At 35.5% G+C, this 22,190-nt stretch overlaps 3 protein-coding genes across 3 annotated transcripts; all 3 read left to right on the forward strand.

Annotated features, from left to right (window-relative positions):
• The first annotated feature begins 627 nt into the window (after nucleotides 1-627).
• On the forward strand, nucleotides 628-1,322 carry LOC115972862. Its single transcript, XM_031093097.1, has 2 exons — nucleotides 628-1,086; nucleotides 1,209-1,322. The coding sequence occupies exons 1-2, from the start codon at nucleotides 628-630 to the stop codon at nucleotides 1,320-1,322; spliced, it is 573 nt and encodes a 190-aa protein (XP_030948957.1).
• Nucleotides 1,323-3,444: 2,122 nt separating this feature from the next.
• Nucleotides 3,445-4,311, forward strand: LOC115972863. The gene has a single exon (XM_031093098.1). It carries the CDS (start codon nucleotides 3,445-3,447, stop codon nucleotides 4,309-4,311), a length of 867 nt encoding a protein of 288 aa, XP_030948958.1.
• A 1,577-nt stretch (nucleotides 4,312-5,888) lies between these two features.
• Nucleotides 5,889-6,749, forward strand: LOC115972864. Its single transcript, XM_031093099.1, has one exon. It carries the CDS (start codon nucleotides 5,889-5,891, stop codon nucleotides 6,747-6,749), a length of 861 nt encoding a protein of 286 aa, XP_030948959.1.
• The last annotated feature ends 15,441 nt before the right edge of the window (nucleotides 6,750-22,190 follow it).

Raw genomic sequence — 22,190 nt, forward strand, 5'->3', positions numbered from 1 at the left:
TAATAAATTCAAAATGTGATGAAAATGTTGCGAATGTATCTCTAAAAAAACCATATGAATGAGGTACTGGATAGTAATGCTGCAGTCTTTGCTAAGACAGCAACGATTGAGAGGTATTATGATTGATCATGAAATACTGGCTGGGTGCATTCTTTTGAACGCAACCATGAATCCAAATTATACTTCAAAATTGACGGCCTTCTAGAACAGAGAATGTGTATGTGTATCTTCTTCAGTCTTGGAGACACTGCATAAACAATGCTGAGAGAGTGTCTAGATCCAAATCAAAATCATGTCACAATTCATTGATATATAGAAATAATGAGATTCCTTTTGTCCACCTCACCCCCACCATATATATTGAGAAGATGTTAACTAAAGCAAAGTAAATTGATACACAGAATTTTATATTCAACTGCAAGACGTCTTTCTTGTTTTAGGAAAACATGGCTGCCTCTCCTGTCAACCAAACCTCCCTTCATCATTTTCGCTCCAAAAGTTTTCCCACAAGGGCACACCCGCTCATTTCAGAACTCAATGAACAATTGAGCAGAGTGAGAGGTTCTGAAACAACCTCTTCATCATCAACATCATTAAGTCAGAAACTCATTGGCCCTCAAGATTTGCATGACTATTGAAAACTTGCTGTTGTTGCCATGCACTCAAGCCTTAGCTCAAGAGCAGCATCAGAAATGGTTTAATGAGCTATTGGATGGATCTCTCAGGCTCTTGGATGTGTGTGGTATTGCAAGGGATGCATTGTTGCAAACAAAGGAATATGCACATGAACTTCGGTCAACCCTGCGCAGAAGACATGGCAATAAAATGGAGCTTGCGAGGGAGGTTGAAAAATACTTGGCCTCAAGGAAGGTTGTGAAAAAGGCAATGCAGAAGGCCTTAAAGGGCATGCAAACTAAGTTGAACTGTAAGAAAAATGAAGATCTACCCATGGTGAGCTTGTTAAAAGAGCTAGAAGCTGTAACTTTCCTGGTCTTTGAATCACTATTGACCTTTATAGCTGGACCAAAGTTGCAATCCAAATCAAATGGTTGGTTTGTGGTTTCCAAGCTGGTGCACCAGAAAAAGGTAGTCTGTGAGGATGAAGAAACAGATCAAATGAATTTGACAAGTCAGATGCAGCATTACAATCTCTCAATAGTCACAAGACAAGCAAATCCAATTACTTCATTCCTGTTCAAAATGTGCAGAACTGGATGGGGAAGTTGGAGTCAAGCATTGAAGATGTTGAAGAGGTGCTTGAATGTCTTTCTAGGCATCTAGTCAAAACCCGAGTTTCCTTTCTCAACATCCTAAACCACTAGCCCTAAAATCATTATGGGCATGAATTTTGTCTGTAAATTTTTACATGATAGACCTTCTCTTTTTGTACACATTAATGAATGAAATACAGATATATTGTGTCTTCTACATCTATCTCAATTCACTCTCATTAAGAAATAATTGAGTGTTCATTCCTAGCACAAGTGTAACGACTCCACCCCACCTGTGTAGATATTGTCCGCTTTGGGGTATCATACCCTTCATGGTTTTGTTCTTTCTCAAAGCACACAGCAGTGAGGGAAAATGCCTCTACACATTGAAGGGAGGTCATTCCTTATAAACAATTCCCATGTGTTTTCTTAGGCGATGTGGGATTCTATGGAATGCAAGACCCCCTTTTTGGGTCACTACAACAAGAATGGTTCAATTTTAATAAATTCTAGAATATTGGATTTCACAAAATACCACGTAAAAGTTTAAGTCTCAATACCTCTGTACAAAATTTGGTAATAAAAATATAGTAAATGATCATCTCACTTGTTGAATCCATTGGACCTTGTGAAATATATAATAGGAGGTGGTTTGAGTCACTGAAATTTAAATTTGGTGCCTTAGAATGTTTTAACGTTCTAAACTATGGGTTCCCTTGATATACACTGTGCATTAAGAGGATGCAGGCCTTGAATCTGGTTGAGGACCAAGCTCCTCCACTTAGAGAGCTGGAACAGAAAATCAGAAAAGAAAAACAAAAACAAGAGATATAAATGTTTTGACTGTTTCAAATAATTTGATTAATACACATTTAAAATCATTGACACTCACATGGTTTACTTGAATTTTGTATGCTTAAGCAATTAATAATCCTGACTGTCTCCCTTTGAGAGACAACCCATGTTATTAATGAATCAGCCTATAAAATTTTCTACATTATGAACAGAAATGGAGAAGTCTCTTATGCAGATCTTGCCTGTCTACGGCACAACAATCACATAGTCAAGTCAATAATATCATTAAGAAACGAACTATCATATACAGGTGTATGTGATTTAACTCATAAAATCACACTAGTACTTCCCTTCATGACATAAAAGTTTGATCATTGATATATAAAATATTCAACATACGTGTGGTAACAGCACCATGTTCTCAAATAAGAAATAAGCATTAAATTACTATAACTGTGTAATATGTGTTACATTAATTACAATCAGGTTGTCTTGTCTGCTATATCCATTAAATTCTCATTAGAAATTCATATATTTTTAAATTCTAGTTATGTTAATTATTTACCGTAATTGCAAACATATGTATATGCATTTCTTTCTAAATTCATATGCTTACTTATATTGTAAGAAATATATGAATCCTTATGGTTTCCAGCAGCAATGATTAATAATTTGTGTAGTACTACTGAACAAAGAGAGTTAGGACCATAATATTGGTGGTTAGTACAGTAGAAGGGAACATGGTGAAAGGCTTTTCTTGATGTGAAACCCACCCTACTTCCAAGGATGTTTCCTTTTATTGTACTTGACCATGTTTTCAATCCGTGAGAGATTATCAATTTATGAGAACAAGTGACAATGCAGTCTTGTCTATCATAAATGGATACACCAGCAAACAAATGGGGCATTACTCTCTCAATAATTTCTGCAACGTCTGGTTTATCTGTAATTGTTTTACAAAATTATATAAGACATAATATCTTATTATCAGGTGGCACTACAATATTGTCTCCCATAAGTTCATTTCCCAGCTTCATATATAGCATCATTGGTGGCATAATTATTTATCAAACATTAGGTCATCTAACTTCAATTGCAATTTAATAACTTCATATTTTATCAATCATTTTCTAATTCAATATGTAGTGTTATCTTCTACAAAGATGCTCCTGTAAGTTAAAAAGCATAAAATAATTGGATGTTGAGTTGGGAAGCTGGCTAGAGGGAGACACTGCGTTGACAATGCTAAGAGAGTGTCTAGATCCAGATCAAAATCATGTTACTACTCATTGATATTTGAAAATATTGTGATTCCTTATGTCCACCTCACCCTATCATATATATTGAGAAGATGTTAAATAAAGCAAAGCAAAGCAAGCCAATTGCTACACAAGATTGTACATTCAACTGCAAGAAGTCTTTCCTGTTTTAGGAAAACATGGCTGCCTCTCCTATCAACCACCACTTTCGCTCTAACAGCTTTCCCACTAGAGCACACCCACTCATATCAGAATTCAATGAACAATTGAGCAGATTGAGATGTTCTGAAGCAACCTTTTCATCATCAACATCATTAAGCGAGAAACTCATTGGCCTTCAAGATTTGCATGACTGTGTTGATAACTTGCTCCTCTTGCCTTTTTCACAAGCCTTAGCCCAAGAGCAGAATCAGAAATGGTTTAATGATCTGTTGGATGGATCTCTCGAGCTCTTGCATGTGTGTGGTATTGCAAGGGATGCATTGTTGCAAACAAAGGAATGCACTCGTGAACTTCAATCAACCCTGCGTAGAAGACATGGCAATAAAATGGAGCTTGCAAGGGAGGTTGAAAAATACTTGACCTCTAGGAAGGTGGCAAAGAAGGCAATTAAGAAGGTATTAAAGGGCATGCAAACTAAGTCGAACTCTAAGAAAAATGAAGATCTAGCCATTGTTATCTTGTTAAAAGAGCTAGAGGCTGGAACTATCTTGGCTTTTGAATCACTCTTGACCTTCATATCTGGATCAAATTTACAATCAAAATTAAGAGGCTGGTTTGTAGTTTCCAAGCTGGTGCACCCCAAGAGAATAGCATGTGAGGGTGAAGAAACAGATGGAAATGACTTTGAGAAGGTAGATGCGGCATTACAATCTCTTGTTAGTCACAAGACAAGCAAATGTGATTACTCCATCCATGTTCAGAATGTGCAGGACTGGATGGGGAAGTTGGAGTCAAGCATTCAAGATGTTGAAGACGTGCTTGAATGTTTGTCAAGGCGTCTAGTGAAGACCCGAGTTTCCTTTCTCAATATCCTCAACCACTAGCTCAGAAATTATCATGGGCATCCATTTTTGGCTGTAAATATATACAAGTTGATAGGCCATCTCTTTTTGTACAAATACACGAATGAAAAACACATATTTTCTCTTCTACTTTTAAGTCAATTCACTGCCTCCATCAAATATTTTCCCATGTCACTTTTGAATTATATTCCAAGAGTATTAATTTCTAGTTCAAGAACGGTTCAATCTTTATTAATTCTAGGATATCGGTCTCACAAATTACCTCGTAAAATTTAAAATCTGAAGTCAACTGTACAAAATTTGGTTATAAAAATATAGTAATTGGTCATCTCACTGGCTGAATACATAGAACTTGTGAAATTAGTTAACAGAATTTGAGTCATTGAATTTTAAATTTGGTGCCTTAGATTGTTTTAGCACAAGGAATTGAACATAAAAACAGAAAAGGAAAACATGAAATCCTAGCTGTCAATATTTTGATTGTCCTAAATAAATTGATTAATACACATCTAGAATAATTGTGACTCATATGGTTTACTTGAATTTCTGTGCTTAAGCAATTGAAAATCCTGACTGTTGGGACAACCCATGTTTTTAATGAATTAGCCAATAAAATTGTCTACATTATGATCAGAAATGTAGAAGTCGCATATGCAAATCTTGCCTGCCTATGGCACAAACATGATGTAAATAATATTAAGCTGTACGTGTGATTTTAGATAGCTGTTGCTGCATGTGGACAAAGTGAAGGTCTGTAGAAGCTCCAACATGGTAAAGATATACTAAATACTAAACATTGCCACTAAATATGGGTGAAATTATAGTTTCATTAGAAATAACAGAGACCATGACATACTCTTTATCTTGTAAACATGATAATTTTCAGGCCGAACAAAGAGTATGGAAGAATTTGATACACGTATTTTTAATTAAAAATCTACAGGAAGTAAGTAGTACCAAGATGACCAACACTCAATACACTGAAGAAAATTTTCCAGATTTTAGGAATTACTGCCTGATTGTAATAAACATTATTTTTCATTGCATGAAACTAATAATTTCATAATATTTATGTTTGCACGAGGGGTACAGACTATCTGCCTGAAAGGCAGGCGTGTAGGCTGGATATAATGGTTATTTCCTTTTCTTGTCATTTGTTATATCGTATATTTTAAATAAATGTAAGAAGATTCTCTTCTGATTTTTGAATTTAAATGCGATTGAATGTGAGTTGGAGAGCTGGTGAGAGTAGACATTGGAAAAACATTGCTGCAATAGTGAGTTGGAATGCAGGTTCAATGCTTCTAATATGTAGTGTTATCTTCTGCAAAGATGCTCCTGTAATTTAGATGCTCAAAATAAACTCTATATTCAGTTGGGGAGCTGGCAAGAGGGAGACACTGCATAGACAAGGCTGAAAGAGTGTCTAAATCCAGAACAAAATAATGTTACAACTCATTGATATTTGAAAATATTGAGATTACTAATGTCCACCTCACCCCATCATATATATTGAGAAGATGCTAACTAAATCAAAGCAAATTGATACACAAAATTGTACATTCAACAGCAAGACGTCTTTCTTGTTTTAGGTAAAAATGACTGCCACTCCTGTCAATGAAACCTGCCATCACCATTTTCGATCCAACAGCTTTCCCACTAGAGCACACCCACTCATTTCAGAATTCAATGACCAGTTGAGCAGATTGAGTGGTTCTGAAACAACCTCTTCATCATCAACATCTTTATTCCAGAAACTCATTGGCCTTCAAGATTTGCATGAATGTGTTGATAACTTGCTGCTGTTGCCTTGCACACAAGACTTAGCCAAAGAACAGCATCAGAAATGGTTTAATGAGCTGTTGGATGGATCTCTCAGGCTCTTAGATGTGTGTGAATTTGCAAGGGATGCATTGCTGCAAACGAAGGAATACATACGTGAATTTCAATCAACCTTGCGCAGAAGACATGGCAGTACAATGGAGCTTACAAGGGAGAATGAAAAATACTTGCCCTCTAGGAAGGTGGTAAAAAAGGCAACACAGAAGGCCTTAAAGAGCATTCAAACTAAGTTGTACTCTAAGAAAAATGAAGATCTAGCCATGGTTAGCATGTTAAAAGAGCTAGAAGTTGTTACTGTCATGGTCTTTGAATCACTCTTGAACTTTATAGCTGGAACAAAGTTGCAATCAAAATCAAGTGGCTGGTTTATGGTTTCCAAATTGGCGCACCCAAAAAAAATAGTATGTGAGAGTAAAGAAACAGATGCAAATGAATTTGACAAGGTAGATGTGGCATTGCAGTCTCTCATTAGTCACAAGACTAGCAAATCCGATTACTCCATCCACATTCAGAAAGTGCAGAACTGGATGGGGAAGTCTGTGTGTATAGTTGGGTGCAAGACAGTGTGTGTAACAATATTTTTCCTTGAAATATATTCCAAGAGTATTCAATCCTAGTGCGAGAATGGTTCAATTTTAATAAATTCTTGGATAGTGGACTCACAAAATACCTCATAAAATTTAAAATTCTAAGTCCACTATACAATACTGGTGATAAAAATATAGGAAATGATAATCTCACTAGTTCAATCCATTACTACTTGTGAAATATGTTAAAAGAAGGAGGAGGTTTGAGCCTTTGAAATTTGAATTTGGTGGACTAGACTGTTTTAGCAATCCTGCCTACGAGTTCCAATTTCTACTTGCCCTAAATTAGGGAAATTTTAATGGATGTTCTAAGGGCATTCGTTAATTAACCATTTTTATAATCTTCCGGTTATATCTAAACATCAAAGTTCAAAAGGTACAAAAATCTGAAAGTTCACTAAGAACATAGATACATCACTAAATTATCAACTCCTAACACCCTGAAACCAAAAAGCCAAACCTACTGCCCTTTTTGTTATGAAATGAGAAAGGGATATCTCAATGAGCTCTAGTCTGATGCTCCTTAATCTCTTTAATATCTTGTTCAATACGATTTAGGCGGGGTAGAATCTGATGCAAGCAAGTTAGAATCTGCTGCAGGAGATCCATCATATCAGATAATGTAGGTTGTGCAGCACCGGATGGAGACGGTCTGGACTCAGCAGCCATAGCATCTGCAATCTCATCAATATCTCGATCTAAGTCATCATCGGAATCACAGACAATCTGATTAGAACGTTTTACATGAGATGAACTGAGCTGAAGTGTACTACTCCCAGTGGCAAATAAGGGCTTTGCCAGAGCAGCTTGAACACCAGATGTAGACAGTTTGGACTTAGCAGCAACAACATCATCAATCTCTCGATCTAAGTCATCACCAAAATCAGATTCAGATTGCCTTGCACGTTTAGATAAGGGCTTCGCTAGAGTAGCCTGAGCACCAGATATAGATGGTTTGGACTCAGCAGCAATAACATTAGCAATCTCATCAATTTCTCGATCCAGGTCATCATCAGATTCAAAATCACTTTCCTTTGCACGTTTCATGCGAGATGAGCTCAGTTGAAGTGTATGACTCCCAATGGCAGATAAGGGCTTTGCCCGAATGTCCTGAGGACGAATGGGAACCTTTTTGGCTCTAATAAGTTGAGTAATGACACAAGGGAAGGGGAGTACAGTACGTGACGAGTTGAGAATAAATTAATGCAACGATGCTTGAAAAAAATCTCACATTGAATGATAAAATACTATCTTTAAGTACAAAATGCAATACCCATAACACAAAGCCTAAGATTTGAGCTTAGAATGAAAGAAATTGGAAGTACTGATACATTCTAAATCCTAGAGTCTTAGAAAGAAAACAAGGAGAGAAAGCAAGATTACCTGATGAAATTGGGTGAAAAATCGTAGCAGAAGAGATGGGTATGGTTTTTTTGCTAAAGAGATGGGTATGGTTGTAGATAGAAATAAAGTCTATTGTAATCTTTAAGGTAATCAAGGTTCTGGTATCTTCCTTTTGTTCAATAATAAGCTCTCTACTTCTTTTTGATAAAAGGCTAGAAAATAAGCTATCTACTTCTAGTACAAGTTAATATAGATGTGTATGTGTGAAAAAAATATTATGGACTTTAATCTTGTAACGACTTTTCACATAATCATTACCAAAGTGCTCTATACAGAATAGCAGAGGTTCTCTTATTCTTTTTCGAAGGGGCTTTTGTTGAGAACAGACACAATCTTGAAGCATATTTAATTTCTAATGAGTGTGTACTGTGTGTTCATTAGGCTAAAAGGTCCAATCTGATGTGGTTATTAAAGCTAGTCTTGGAATCTTATAAAATGGTTGACTGAGATTTCAGTTGATACTGATGTCTTAAGCATGGAATATGTTGGAAATATTAAAAATGTCTTGATTCTTTTTTGTTGGGGGGGGGGGGGGGGGTTGTATGTGTTACAAAAAAATTTGGTTGTGTATGTGTTACAAAATTATATGATATCTTTTGCAATTATTTAGTCCCCCATTATCTTTTGCAATTTTGTATGTGTTACAAAAAATTGTGTTTGTAATTATCTTTTGCTTTACATGTCTTTGTCTCTCATATCATCCTGCTGTAATTAGCTTCTTGTATATAGGAAGGACAGATGGATTTGTATATGTCCAATTGTTAAATATAGTCGTACTACAGCCAAAATTTTAGGAAAAAAATGTTCAGTTTGTATCATGAAAATCAAATTAAAAAAAATTCTTGGCCGTTTCTTTTTATTAGAAAGTTAAAGACTTGCTTCAAGTTTCTTTTAGATCAGGGAACTTCAAAATGTTTTTTAACTAACATAGTAACTTGACTTTAACAGGTTCACAATGCCTGAAATTGATATAATCCTATACCATGGTGGTCTGTTGAAGAATGCCAATGCGAACAAGGGATTGCCATTTGAAGAGCCGGGTATAAAGAGCTATTATACCCAAATTGATCATAGGTTGAAGACCCTTGACGAATTGCAGATGATGGTTATGGAAGAGTTGTGTGAGAATCCTGCTGTGCACAACATACAAATTACTTATCGTATGCCAAATGAAATCCTGAAGCACTTGATTAATTACAAGTATATGGCGATAGAAACAGACAAACATGTGAAGATCATGTTTGACAAGTTGGAGAGAATACCTGAAATAATTAACATTGAATTGTACATACAGTTGGAGCCGCATGCAGAAGTTGGTATCGAGGAAATCCAACAAACACAAACAAGTTTACAAGTTATAATTCTGGATGCTCAATATGAGTATTTTACACATATAGAGCATGGTAATGTTCATGCCGATGATGATGATGATGAGGATGAGGATGAGGATGAGGATGATGATGACGATGACGATTATGTTGATGAGAGTACTGCCATTGACGGTGAAGATTTTGTCGATAGAGATGAGATTGAAGACAGGATTGAACAAGGGGACTTTAGGAACTTTGAGAGGGACATTGATGACAATGAGACATTGGATGGTAGTGAACCTGATGCATACAATGTTCTTAGTGTCCAAAACATTACGGACACAATCCCTACCTACGCACCTCCTACCTTGTCATTTTCTACAAATACTTGGGAAAATATGGTTGATCCTTCACATTTTGAGACACCATTTGTGTCTACTTGGAGAGAGGGGATGAATTTGTGCAAAGGCTTGACTTTTGCCAATAAAGTGGAGGTGTAGCGCATATTACCAAAGTGTGCCTTCAAAGAAAACAAACATTTTATGATCAGTAGGTCGACCACGATAAAACTTTGTGCGAAATGCGTGGATGAGTTATGCAAGTGGTATGTCTGCGCAGTCATGAAGCCCAATCTCCACAGACTATGGATAGTCACCGTGTACAAGGGTCCTCACACGTGTATACGGATTGGGGTGCAAAATGATGGTAGAATGATGAGTTGTAATTTTATTGCAGACGACATCCTTAAGAAGTTATGTGAGGATCATACTACCTCAATTAAGCATCTTAGATCTATGATAAAGTCAAAATATGAGGGTCATAAGCCTTCTTACTACAAGGTATGGGATGCGAAACAAAAGGCGATTGGGAAGATGTTTGGGAATTGGGAAGAGTCTTACCAAAGGTTGAAAAAGTTGCTAATGGCATATATTGATCAGGATCTGACTACCCAGGTGTTCTATCGTACCACATCCACTGGTGAAGATGACACAGTATTTTTGAATTATGTGTTTTGGTGTTTCGGTCCAAGCATTGATGGATTCAAATATTGTAAGCCGGTTATCACTATTGATGGGACCCATTTGTATGGTAAATATCATGGTTGCAATGGCAACCGACGCTAACAACATGGTGTTCCCTCTCGCCTTTGCTATTGTGAATTCTGAGTCAGGGTCCAGTTGGTGGTGGTTTTTACAATGCCTTAGAGATGTGATTGGCCATGTGATACTTGATGAAGGCATTTGCATAATTTCTGACCAAAATCTCGGTATCAAAAATGCCATTGCAAACTGGCCTAGAAGGGATGATGGAAGAACATGGGTATTTCATAGATATTGCCTTCGACATGTTGCTAGCAACTTCAACACACATTTTCAGAACTTGACTCTAAAGTTAGTGGTGTTGAAAGTGGGATATGCTACTCAGGTAGTTAAATTTGATACCATAATGGAGACCATTAAGCAGGTGGAAATAGAGGCCATTAGGAGTAAGAAGAAGGTGACGGGGAAGGATGGCAAGGAAAAGAATCAAGATTATCTTTCATACACATACCTAATGAGCGAGTCTGTGGATACGTGGACCCAGTCATATGATGGTGGGAGGCATTTTGGGACAATAACAACCAATATATCAGAGTGCTTCAATGGTGTATTGAAAGGAGCACGGGGTCTTCCTATTGCCGCGTTGGTTGAGTTCACTTGGAACAAACTTGTTCAATATTTCCACGACTGGCGCAAAGAATACAATTATGAGTTGTCAGAGGGTAAGAAATGGAGTGAATATGCCTTATCCACGTGAGATGGAAATAAGCGTAAATCTGAGAAACACTATCTCAAGCCATTTAGCAATGAAGAGCTAATATTTCAAGTAGTTACCCAACTCAACACGTGTAGCGCAGGAGGGGGAAACCACAGTTATGAAGTTCAATTACAGGAAAGAACATGCAGTTGTGGGAAATGGCACAACATAGGGATCCCGTGTTCACATGCAATCAGAGTATGTGACTATTTACATATTGATTCGAGCACATATATTCACCCATGTTATGGTTTGAATAATACCCTTAATACTTATGAGCATGCATTTGTGGTTCCTAAGTCACAGTCATTGTGGAGGGATCCCATGGGGCCAAAGTGGTTGCCTAATCCTGCATTGTTGCTGGCCAAAGGTCAACTAGTGAAGTCAAGAATAAGGAATGAGATAAATGAAGTGAGGAATAAGGATTGAGAACCGGGATGGCGGAGGGAGGACGCAGATTTGATAGAGAGTCAACCCAAGTAGACATGTGGACTGTGTCATGCTTCCGGGCATAACCGCAGAAAATGTCCGCAGTCCCGTAGCGCTTCCACAAGCGATCATGTTCCACACTAGCTAGGTACATGGCAAAAAGTTATGCATCGGTTAAATAATTGTTGTTCATTCGATGTTTACCTAATGTTTACTATCTTGTCTCCTAACATGATTACTCTACATTTTTCAGGCATGCTTCCATGGACGACGTTTTTGTGGTGCGGATGCCGATGTTAGGAAAAGTGACTACGTTGTATTGGCTCTATGTGAACTTTTTGGTTTTTGTTGAATATACTTGTAATTCTCTATCCAATGTACCTCTATGAAGATTGTGATTTGAGTAGTATGGTTAAAACTGCAAATTAAGCGTGGTTGGGCATGTTTAGAATGTTGATATATTGCGAATGCCTTTTGCTGCAATGTACGTGCATTTGCATTGTAAAACCATGTTTATGCAGAGAGCGTAACAGTTTCTATAGTTTGGTGCCTATTGAGAACGCGTTTTGATATAATTTAAGTGTATTTACATTCTCAGCTTCTTTGCCTCTCAATGAGTGTTTATGGATTACATTCTCAACTTCTCTATCTTTGTTTCTCAGCAGGTGCATCATTTTAGTTTTTGGTTTGCCTGCATGTCTAGGAAAAAAATTTTTAAAAAAAATTCCGAGTGAATGGTTTAAGGAATGAGAAGAGCAAAACCAAAAAAAAAAATTTCCCAGTGGAACTTGAGTCTATGAAACTCGAGTTTCACTGGAAAAAACAAAGCAAAACAAAGCAACCTCTCGGACTAAACAGAGTATTCAGCACATTTGATCTCAAGAATTAAATTCCCGAGTTCTTTATGGAACTTGAGTCTATAAAACTCGAGTTCCACTAAATATCCCAAGGTTCAAAAACTCGAGTTCTTTTCTTTTTTTAAAAAAAATCTCACATTTTTTTTCTTTTGTACAAATGATATCAGTTTTTTTAGAAATGTAAGTGTGAACATAATGTAGATCGCACATTAAGAGGTCCAATAAACAAATGCAAAATTCTTGTGAAAGAAAAGGGAAAAAAAAAAATCTCGTATCAATTTTTTACGAAAATGCCCCTAGGTCAGATTGGTCAAAAATTTTGACCTGAATCCAATATCGGCCTTTTCACATGAAAATTTGAAGATAGCATATATAGGGGTCCAAGAAACAAATGAAAATTCTTTAAAAAATAAATAAAACTCGAGTAATTTTAGTACAAAAATGCCCCTGGGTTCGAAAGATCAAGAATTTTGGCCTGAATCAAATGTCGACGTGTTTGCATGAAAACTTGTATATAGCACATTAAGAGGTCCAAGAAACAAAAGGAAAATACTTTAGAAAGAAAAGAAAAAACAATAATTCGTATCAATTTTGTACGAACGTGCCCCTTGGTTAGATTGGTCATGAATGTTGACCGGAATCCAATATTGTTGTTTTTGCCGGAAAACTTATAGATAGCATATATAATGGTCCAATAAACAAATGGAAAATTCTTTAGAGAAAAAAAAATTGAGTAATTTTGTACGACAATGCCCCTAAGTCCGACAGGTAAAATTTTTTTACTTGAATCAAATATCGGTATTTGTGCATGAAAACTTGTAGATATCAGTTTGAGAGGTCGAAACAAACAAATGCAAAATTCGTTAGAAAGAAAAGAAACTTGAGTTTTTTTTGTACGAAAATGCCCCTTGGTCCGACTAGTCAAGAATTTTGACACGAATTGTATTTCGGCATGTGTGCCTGAAATCTTGTAGATAGCATATTAAGAGGTCCATGAAACAAATACAAAATTCTCGAGAAAAAAAAAACTCGTATCAATTTTGTACGAAAATGCCCCTGGGTCAGATTGATCAAGAATTTCGACCTGCATCCAATATAGGCGTTTTTCCATGAAAACTTGTAGATTACATATATAGATGTCCAAGAAATAAATGGAAAATTCTTTAGGAAGAAAAAAAAAAAACACATTTTTTTTTTGTACAAAAATGCCCCTAGGTCCGACGGGTCAAAAATTTTGACCTGAATGAAATGTTGGCGTTTTTGCATAAAAACATGTAGATCGCACATTAATAGGTCCAATAAACAAATGCAAAATTCTTGTGAAAGAAAAGGGAAAAAAAAATCTCGTATCAATTTTTTACGAAAATGCCCCTTGGTCAGATTGGTCAAAAATTTTGACCTGAATCCAATATCGGCCTTTTCACATGAAAATTTGAAGATAGCATATATAGGGGTCCAAGAAACAAGTGAAAATTCTTTAAAAAATAAATCAAACTCGAGTAATTATACTACAAAAATGCCCCTGCGTTCGAAAGATCAAGAATTTTTGCCTGAATCAACAGTCAACGTGTGTGCATGAAAACTTGTAGAGAGCACATAAAGAAGTCCAAGAAACAAATGGAAAATTATTTAGAATGAAAAGAAAAAAATCGATAACACTGGTAATAATTTTGTACGAAAATGCCCCTAGGTCAGACTGGTCAAGATTTTTTAACTGAATTTAATATCGATATGTGTGAATGAAATCTTATTGGTTGCACGTTAAGTGGTCCAAGAAACAAATGCAAAATTCTTTAGAATGTAAAAAATAAATAAATAAACTCGTATCAATTTTGTACGAAAATGGCCCAGGGTCAAATTGGTCAAGAATTTTCACTTGAATAAAATACCAGCCTTTTTACATGAAAACTGGTTGATAGCATATATAGAGGTCCAAGAAAAAAATGGAAAATTATTTAGAAAAAAATAAATAAATAAATAAAACTCGAGTAATTTTTGTATGAAAATGCCAGAAGGTTTGACTGGTCAAGAATTTTGGCCTGAATCAAATGTCGACGTGTGTGCATGAAAACCTGTATACAGAACACTAAGAGGTCAAAGAAACCAAAGGAAAATACTTTAGAATGAAAAGAAAAAACAATAATTTGTATCAATTTTGTACGAACGTGCCCCTTGGTTTGATAGGTCAATAATGTTGACCGGAATCCAATATTGTTGTTTTCGGCGGAAAACTTATAGATAGCATATATAGTGGTCCAATAAACAAATGGAAAATTCTTTAGAGAAAAAAAAATTGAGTAATTTTGTACGAAAATGCCCCTAAGTCCGACAGGTAAATTTTTTTGACTTCAATCAAATATCGGCATTTGTGCATGAAAACTTGTAGATAGCAGTTTGAGAGGTCGAAAGAAACAAATGCAAAATTCGTTAGAAAGAAAAGAAACTTGAGTTTTTTTTGTACGAAAATGCCCCTAGGTCCGACTAGTCAAGAATTTTGACACGAATCATATTTCGGCATGTGGGCCTGAAATCTTCTAGATAGCACGTGAAGAGGTCCATGAAACAAATACAAAATTCTCGAGAAAAAAAAAACTCGTATCAATTTTGTACGAAAATGCCCCTAGGTCAGATTGATCAAGAATTTCGACCTGCATCCAATATCGGCGTTTTTCCATGAAAACTTGTAGATTACATATATAGATGTCCAAGAAACAAATGGAAAATTCTTTAGGAAGAAAAAAAAAAAAAAAAACACAATTTTTTTTGTACAAAAATGCCCCAAGGTCCGACGGGTCAAAAATTTTGACCTGAATAAAATGTTGGCGTTTATGCATAAAAACATGTAGATCGCACATTAAGAGGTCCAATAAACAAATGCAAAATTCTTTTGAAAGAAGAGGGAAAAAAAAAAAGAATCTCGTATCAATTTTGTACGAAAATGCCCCCAGGTCAGATTGGTCAAAAATTTTGACCTGAATCCAATATCGGCCTTTTCACATGAAAATTTGAAGATAGCATATATAGGGGTCCAAGAAAAAAATGGAAAATTATTTAGAAAAAATAAATAAATAAATAAAACTCGAGTAATTTTTGTACGAAAATGCCACAAGGTTTGACTGGTCAAGAATTTTGGCCTGAATCTAATGTCGGCGTGTGTGCATGAAAACTTGTATATAGCACATTAAGAGGTCCAAGAAACAAAAGGAAAATACTTTAGAAAGAAAAGAAAAAACAATAATTTGTATCAATTTTGTACGAACGTGCCCCTTGGTTAGATAGGTCAAGAATGTTGACCGGAATCCAATATTGTTGTTTTTGCCAGAAAACTTATAGATAGCATATATAGTGGTCCAATAAACAAATGGAAAATTCTTTAGAGAAAAAAAAATTGAGTAATTTTGTATGAAAATGCCCCTAAGTCCGACAGGTAAAATTTTTTGACTTGAATCAAATATCAGCATTTGTGCATGAAAACTTGTAGGTAGCAGTTTGAGAGGTCAAAAGAAACAAATGCAAAATTCGTTAGAAAGAAAAGAAACTTGTATTTTTTTTGTACGAAAATGCCCCTAGGTCCGACTAGTCAAGAATTTTGACACGAATCATATTTCGGCATGTGTGCCTGAAATCTTGTAGATAGCACATGAAGAGGTCCATGAAACAAATACAAAATTCTCGAGAAAAAAAAAAAAACTCGTATCAATTTTGTACGAAAATGCCCCTGGGTCAGATAGATCCAGAATTTCGACTTTCAACCAATATCGGTGTTTTTCTATGAAAACTTGTAGATTACATATATAGATGTCCAAGAAACAAATGGAAAATTCTTTAGGAAGAAAAAAAAAAAAAACTCATTTTTTTTTTTACAAAAATGCCCCTAGGTCCGACAGGTCAAAAATTTTGACCTGAATGAAATGTTGGCGTTTACGCATAAAAACATGTAGATCGCACATTAAGAGGTCCAATAAACAAATGCAATATTCTTGTGAAAGAAAAGGGAAAAAAAAAATCTCGTATCAATTTTGTACGAAAATGCCCCTGGGTCAGATTGGTCAAAAATTTTGACCCGAATCCAATATCGGCCTTTTCACATAAAAATTTGAAGATAGCATATATAGGGGTCCAAGAAAATAATGAAAATTCTTTAAAAAATAAATAAAACTCGAGTAATTTTAGTACAAAAATGCCCCTGGGTTCGAAAGATCAAGAATTTTTGCCTGAATCAATAGTCAGAGTGTGTGCATGAAAACTTCTAGAGAGCATATAAAGAAGTGCACGAAACAAATGGAAAATTCTTCAGAATGAAAAGAAAAAAATCGAGAACACTGGTAATAATTTTGTACTAAAATTCCCCCAGGTCAGACTGGTCAAGATTTTTTACCTGAATTTAATATTGATATGTGTGAATGAAATCTTATAGGTTGCACATTAAGTGGTCCAAGAAACAAATGCAAAATTCTTTAGAATGTAAAAAATAAATAAATAAATAAACTCGTATCAATTTTGTACGAAAATGGCCCAGGGTCAAATTGGTCAAGAATTTTCACTTGAATAAAATACCGACCTTTTTACATGAAAACTTGTTGATAGCATATATAGAGGTCCAAGAAAAAAATGGAAAATTATTTAGAAAAATAAATAAATAAATAAATAAAACCCGAGTAATTTTTGTACGAAAATGCCAGAAGGTTTGACTGGTCAAGAATTTTGGCCTGAATCAAATGTCGGCATGTGTGCATGAAAACTTGTATATAGCACACTAAGAGGTCCAAGAAACAAAAGGAAAATACTTTAGAATGAAAAGAAAAAACAATAATTCGTATCAATTTTGTACGAACGTGCCCCTTGGTTAGATAGGTCAAGAATGTTGACCAGAATCCAATATTGTTGTTTTCGCCGGAAAACTTATAGATAGCATATATAGTGGTCCAATAAACAAATGGAAAATTCTTTAGAGAAAAAAAAATTGATTAATTTTGTACGAAAATGCCCCTAAGTCCGACAGGTAAATTTTTTTTACTTGAATCAAATATCGGCATATGTGCATGAGAACTTGTAGATAGCAGTTTGAGAGGTCGAAAGAAACAAATGCAAAATTCGTTAGAAAGAAAAGAAACTTGAGTTTTTTTTGTACGAAAATGCCCCTAGGTCCAACTAGTCAAGAATTTTGACACGAATCATATTTCGGCATGTGGGCCTGAAATCTTGTAGATAGCACATGAAGAGGTCCATGAAACAAATACAAAATTCTCGAGAAAAAAAAAAACTCGTATCAATTTTGTACGAAAATGCCCCTGGGTCAGATTGATCAAGAATTTCGACCTGCATCCAATATCGGCGTTTTTCCATGAAAACTTGTAGATTACATACATAGATGTTCAAGAAACAAATGGAAAATTCTTTAGGAAGAAAAAAAAAAAAAAACTCATTTTTTTTTTGTACAAAAATGCCCCTAGGTCCGACGGGTCAAAAATTTTGACCTGAATGAAATGTTGGTATTTATGCATAAAAAATGTAGATCGCACGTTAAGAGGTCCAATAAACAAATGCAAAATTTTGGAAAGAAAACGGAAAAAAAAAAAAAAAAAAAAAAAAAAAAAAAAAAAAAAAAAAAAAGAATCTCGTATCAATTTTGTACGAAAATGCCCCTAGGTCAGATTGGTCAAAAATTTTGACCTGAATCCAATATCGGCCTTTTCACATGAAAATTTGAAGATAGCATATATAGGGGTCCAAGAAACAAATGAAAATTCTTTAAAAAATAAATAAAACTCGAGTAACTTTAGTACAAAAATTCCTCTGGGTTCGAAAGATCAAGAATTTTTGCCTGAATCAATAGTCAGCGTGTGTGCTTGAAAACTTGTAGAGAGCACATAAAAAAGTCCAAGAAACAAATGGAAAATTCTTTAGAATGAAAAGAAAAAAATTGATAACACTGGTAATAATTTTGTACGAAAATGCCCCTAGGTCAGACTGGTCAAGATTTTTTTCCTGAATATAATATCGATATGTGTGTATGAAATCTTATAGGTTGCATGTTAAGTGGTCCAAGAAACAAATGCAAAATTCTTTAGTATGTAAAAAATAAATAAATAAACTCGTATCAATTTTGTCCGAAAATGGCCCAGGGTCAAATTGGTCAAGAATTTTCACTTGAATAAAATACCAGCCTTTTTACATTAAAAGTTGTTGATAGCATATATAGAGGTCCAAGAAAAAAATGGAAAATTATTTAGAAAAAAAAAAAAATAAATAAAACTCGAGTAATTTTTGTACGAAAATGCCACAAGGTTTGACTAGTCAAGAATTTTGGCCTGAATCAAATGTCGGCGTGTGTGCAAGAAAACTTGTATATTGCACATTAAGAGGTCCAGGAAACCAAAGGAAAATACTTTAGAAAGAAATGAAAAAACAATAATTCGTATCAATTTTGTACGAACGTGCCCCTTGGTTAGATTGGTCAAGAATGTTGACCGGAATCCAATATTGTTGTTTTTGCCGGAAAACTTATAGATAGCATATATAGTGGTCCAATAAACAAATGGAAAATTCTTTAGAGAAAAAAAAAATTGAGTAATTTTGTACGAAAATGCCCCTAAGTCCGACAGGTAAAATTTTTTGACTTGAATCAAATATCGGCATTTGTGCATGAAAACTTGTAGATAGCAGTTTGAGAGGTCGAAAGAAACAAATGCAAAATTCGTTAGAAAGAAAAGAAACTTGTGTTTTTTTTGTACGAAAATGCCCCTAGGTCCGACTAGTCAAGAATTTTGACACGAATCATATTTCGGCATGTGTGCCTGAAATCTTGTAGATAGCACATGAAGAGGTCCATGAAACAAATACAAAATTCTCGAGAAAAAAAAAACTCGTATCAATTTTGTAAGAAAATGCCCCTGGGTCAGATTAATCAAGAATTTCGACCTTCATGCAATATCGGTGTTTTTCCATGAAAACTTGTAGATTACATATATAGATGTCCAACAAACAAATGGAAAATTCTTTAGGAAGAAAAAAAAAAAAAAAAAAAAAAAACTCATTTTTTTTTTTACAAAAATGCCCCTAGGTCCGACAGGTCAAAAATTTTGACCTGAATGAAATGTTGGCGTTTACGCATAAAAATATGTAGATCGCACATTAAGAGGTCCAATAAACAAATGCAATATTATTGTGAAAGAAAAGGGAAAAAAAAAATCTCGTATCAATTTTGTACGAAAATGCCCCTAGGTCAGATTGGTAAAAAATTTTGACCTGAATCCAATATCGGCCTTTTCACATGAAAATTTGAATATAGCATATATAGGGGTCCAAGAAAATAATGAAAATTCTTTAAAAAATAAATAAAACTCGAGTAATTTTAGTACAAAAATGCCCCTGGGTTCGAAAGATCAAGAATTTTTGCCTGAATCAATAGTCAGCGTGTGTGCATGAAAAATTCTAGAGAGCACATAACGAAGTGCAAGAAACAAATGGAAAATTCTTTAGAATGAAAAGAAAAAAAATCGAGAACACTGGTAATAATTTTGTACTAAAATTCCCCTAGGTCAAACTGGTCAAGATTTTTTACCTGAATTTAATATTGATATGTGTGAATGAAATCTTATAGGTTGCACGTTAAGTGGTCCAAGAAACAAATGCAAAATTCTTTAGAATGTAAAAAATAAATAAATAAATAAACTCGTAATAATATAATTTGAGAAATAAAATCCAAGGGTTGGGAATTTAGGAGAATGTAGTGGCCCTATTTTTTCTAAAAGTGAAAATTTCCTAGATCTGGAACAACCATCCTTGAAAAAACAGTGTTGGGAATAACCCATTTAGATGCCTCTCTCTCTCTCTCTCTCTCTCTCTCTCTCTCTCTCTATGCTATATAGCATGATAGGCCTTTTTGTTCCAAATCCGATATTCCTAGGTCATATAGTATATACAAACAGTTCACTAGATGATCACAGACCCAAACAATCTGAAAAACCCATAAATGCCATAGCTTCTGAAAGAGACCAGATCAACACAATCCACGAATCCCACAAACAAAGCTTACTTTCCTTCTTTTTTCCTAGCAACCAAACAAAGCTCATTAAAATAAATCAATTTAAAAAATGACAAAGAGAGAAAAAAAAAAACTTATGGGGCAGTGGCATCGGTGACAGCGCAGTTGGGGTTGAGAGAAGAGTAAAAGGAATCGTAGCGGAAAGAGGCCACGACACTAGTTGGTGCGAGAGGTGGGTCGTGCAACGACACGGCTTTGCGTAAAGGTGTTTGTCTTTGAGAGAGAGCAAATGGGAGGAGAAAGAAAGGGAGAGTGAGAGTTTTTGAAATAATTGAGAAAAGAAAAAAGGCGAGTTAGAGAATAGGGTTTTCCCATTTCACGCGGATTAATGAAGTTTCTCTACCATTGGATTAACTAAAGGGCTGAGATATGAATTTGAACCTAACGGAATAGCAACACACTAAACGCCATTAACTCTATTGCTGACTTGGTTTCCCGTTAAATAATATTAGCACTTTCTCTTAGGTGTCTCATTTTAATTGGTCCGCACTACAAAGTCAGCTTGGTGACCTTGTAGTCCCGAACTAGCTAAGAATTTCCCAATAATAATTAGGTCTATACCTGGATTCTATCTAGGATTCTATTTGGATTCTATCAGTGGCAATGTAAAACTCCCACATTGCCTGTGGGTTAGTGAAGTTAACAAATGCATACCCTTTGTTAAACCTTGTGCTGCAAAAAAAGAAAAGAAAAGGAAAATCGAGATCCTTAGAGTAGTTAATGCATTTGAATTAACTGTAAGTTAGGGTGACGAAGCTAATTACAATACTTGAGTACCTTAAAAAAGAAAAACAAGGTACTCGAGTTTTATAAGCTCGAGTACCTTAAAAAGTACCACATTATTTTTTTAATTAATCAAATTCCAGGTCAGCAGTGTCACGCTGGCGACTCACCTAGAAACTCGAGTTCACTAAACTTGAGTACTATTTAGAACTCGATTTTGTGAAACTCGAGTACTAAAAAAGTTGTAGTTTGCTACATATTTCTGAAACAATGCTAGTTTATCACAAATTTTACCAAAACGTAGCGTTGACAAAGGGGGCCGGAGACCCCAAACCCACATGGTGTTCTGCATCCAAGGCCACGAGCACGCCTACGTGGTCCACATCGGCAATGCGGAGGTCACAAGGCAGGCGTGGGACACAAGGACGGCTTCAAGGTCCTACTGACGCCCCGCGAGGAACATCGACTCGGAATGAATCAACTAGAGAGACAAGTGCCTTCGAGGTAGGTATGTAGCACAGGGACCTAAATTGCATCCAAGCGACGCTTGGAACAATGCTGATTGGGAGCATGCTGGACAATTCGATGCGCGAGCATGGAGCCTGCCAAGCCATGCAATCCTACCACCACTCACACGCTATCATGTACACTACACTACAACACCACCAAATGTACCCCACAACGACACGCCGCAACGCTTGCCGTGCATGAGGAAGCATCGAGTGGCGTCGAGTCCGCACCGCTTGGATCGCTTGAAACTTTGAAATTTGTAGTCTTGCATTGTTCATGGGACATGAACAGTGCATTTAGGCATGTGAATAGTAAAACCACGCATGAACAGTAACTTTTTTTTTTTTTTAATTTTTAGTTTTCAATAAAATAAACGATATCCAAACGAACCCTA

Source organism: Quercus lobata, unplaced genomic scaffold, assembly GCF_001633185.2.
Source record: "Quercus lobata isolate SW786 unplaced genomic scaffold, ValleyOak3.0 Primary Assembly Scq3eQI_107, whole genome shotgun sequence".
NCBI classification, from domain to species: domain Eukaryota; kingdom Viridiplantae; phylum Streptophyta; class Magnoliopsida; order Fagales; family Fagaceae; genus Quercus; species Quercus lobata.